Source organism: Hylobates moloch, unplaced genomic scaffold (genome assembly GCF_009828535.3).
Source record: "Hylobates moloch isolate HMO894 unplaced genomic scaffold, HMol_V3 SCAFFOLD_6, whole genome shotgun sequence".
NCBI lineage: Eukaryota > Metazoa > Chordata > Mammalia > Primates > Hylobatidae > Hylobates > Hylobates moloch.
In genome coordinates, this window is record NW_026652281.1 from 149932522 (window position 1) to 149935126 (window position 2605).

Here is a 2605-nt window from a genome sequence, read left to right on the forward strand (position 1 = left end):
GCCCCGGTCTTGAATAGCCAGGACCCTCGTGTAGCTTCCTGCTTACGAAGTGCTTTCACACACTTTATTGCATCTGCACACCACTGTGTGTTATGGGAAGGTCTCCAAGGGAAACTGCTTCGTGAGGAAGGGAAAGAGGCTGGTCGAACAGCAAAGAATCACTTCCCCCTAGCTTGGGACCAGGACCCACCCAGGAGGGAGGGGAATTGTCCGCAGCCTGCAAAGATCTTTCACTTATCCACCACATTCATTGAGCACTCCCCTGCATGCCAGGCACTGTTCTAAGGGCAGGATGGCCAAGGTCCAGGCAGAAAGAAGAGCATGGGGCCCAGTGCAGGAGTGAACGTTGCCAGTGCTAGATAAAGCAATGAGGCCGGGCTGGCTAGAAGAGATGAATGAGGCAGGAGAGTGGCAAAGATGTGGTCAGAGATGTGCAGCAAGATAGTATCAGGTCTCGTAGCCTTTGTTAGGCTGTGTCTTTTAGTCTGAGTGAGATGGGAGCCATGAGAGGATTTGAATAGAGGAGAAAAATTACCTGATATGCTAAAAGTTTCCCTCTGGATTTTTAAAAGCCTAGCTCCCTTCTAGCCATGGCAGAGCATGGAATTCAGAACAACTCTACTGGTGAGGACAAGAGTTGGACAAAATATTAACATATTTTCGTTTAAAGGCATTGTGACACTAAAAGGCAATGAGGAACTTTGGGACCAAGACCTGGGAAAAGAAAAGTCAGAGGGATGAGCTGGGCGCAGTGGCTCACGCCTGTAATCCCAGCACATTGGGAGGCCAAGGCGGGTGAATCACCTGAGTTCAGGAGTTTGAGACCAGCCTGACTAACATGGAGAAACCCTGTCTCTACTAAAAATACAAAATTAGCCGGGTGCTGTGGTGCACGCCTATAGTCCCTGCTACTCGGGAAGCTGAAGCAGGAGAATTGCTTGCACCCAGGAGGCAGAGGTTGCGGTAAGCCGAGATCACACCGTTGCACTCTAGCCTGGGCAACAAGAGTGAAACTGTGCCTCAAGATGAAAGAAAGAAAGAAAGGTCCCAGACCAGCAGAGGCAGCAGCCGGAGCAGCCGCAGCCTGCGCCCTCTCCCGCCCGCCCGCCCTCCGCCGCCCTCCACCCGCCCCGGGGTCTCTTTCCCCCTTCCTCCTCCTCCTCCTCCACCCCCCCTTCCTCCTCCGCCCGCCCGCAGGGCCCCCCTCGCCTTCCCGCCCGCCCCTATTGTTCCGCCCCCGGCCGCCCGCCCTTCCCCTTCCCGCCCGCTCCCCTTTTCCCCTCAGTCGCCTCGCGCCTGCAGTTTTTGGCTTTCACCCCCCCACCAGTGACCAAAGACTTGACCACTCAAAGTCCAGCTCCCCAGAACACTGCTCGACATGGACACCGGTGTGATTGAAGGTGGATTAAATGTCACTCTCACCATCCGGCTACTTATGCATGGAAAGGAAGTTGGCAGTATCATCGGAAAGAAAGGAGAATCAGTTAAGAAGATGCGCGAGGAGAGTGGTGCACGTATCAACATCTCAGAAGGGAATTGTCCTGAGAGAATTATCACTTTGGCTGGACCCACTAATGCCATCTTCAAAGCCTTTGCTATGATCATTGACAAACTGGAAGAGGACATAAGCAGCTCTATGACCAATAGCACAGCTGCCAGTAGACCCCCGGTCACCCTGAGGCTGGTGGTCCCTGCTAGTCAGTGTGGCTCTCTCATTGGAAAAGGTGGTTGCAAGATCAAGGAAATACGAGAGAGTACAGGGGCTCAGGTCCAGGTGGCAGGGGATATGCTACCCAACTCAACTGAGCGGGCCATCACTATTGCTGGCATTCCGCAATCCATCATTGAGTGTGTCAAACAGATCTGCGTGGTCATGTTGGAGTCCCCCCCGAAGGGCGTGACCATCCCGTACCGGCCCAAGCCGTCCAGCTCTCCGGTCATCTTTGCAGGTGGTCAGTTGACCAAGCTGCACCAGTTGGCAATGCAACAGTCTCATTTTCCTATGACGCATGGCAACACCGGATTCAGTGGCATTGAATCCAGCTCTCCAGAGGTGAAAGGCTATTGGGCAGGTTTGGATGCATCTGCTCAGACTACTTCTCATGAACTCACCATTCCAAACGATTTGATTGGCTGCATAATCGGGCGTCAAGGCGCCAAAATCAATGAGATCCGTCAGATGTCTGGGGCGCAGATCAAAATTGCGAACCCAGTGGAAGGATCTACTGATAGGCAGGTTACCATCACTGGATCTGCTGCCAGCATTAGCCTGGCTCAATATCTAATCAATGTCAGGCTTTCCTCGGAGACGGGTGGCATGGGGAGCAGCTAGAACAATGCAGATTCATCCATAATCCCTTTCTGCTGTTCACCACCACCCATGATCCATCTGTGTAGTTTCTGAACAGTCAGCGATTCCAGGTTTTAAATAGTTTGTAAATTTTCAGTTTCTACACACTTTATCATCCACTCGTGATTTTTTAATTAAAGCGTTTTAATTCCTTTCTCTGTTCAGCTGTTGATGCTGAGATCCATATTTAGTTTTATAAGCTTCTCCCTGGTTTTTTTTTTTTTTTTTTTTTTTTTTTTTGTTTTTTTTTTTTTT

At 51.1% G+C, this 2605-nt stretch overlaps 1 protein-coding gene across 1 annotated transcript; it reads left to right on the forward strand.

Annotated features, from left to right (window-relative positions):
- The first annotated feature begins 1204 nt into the window (after positions 1–1204).
- On the forward strand, positions 1205–2504 carry LOC116471852 (poly(rC)-binding protein 2-like). The gene has a single exon (XM_032158635.2). The coding sequence runs from the start codon at positions 1379–1381 to the stop codon at positions 2330–2332; it is 954 nt and encodes a 317-aa protein (XP_032014526.1). The 5' UTR covers positions 1205–1378; the 3' UTR covers positions 2333–2504.
- The last annotated feature ends 101 nt before the right edge of the window (positions 2505–2605 follow it).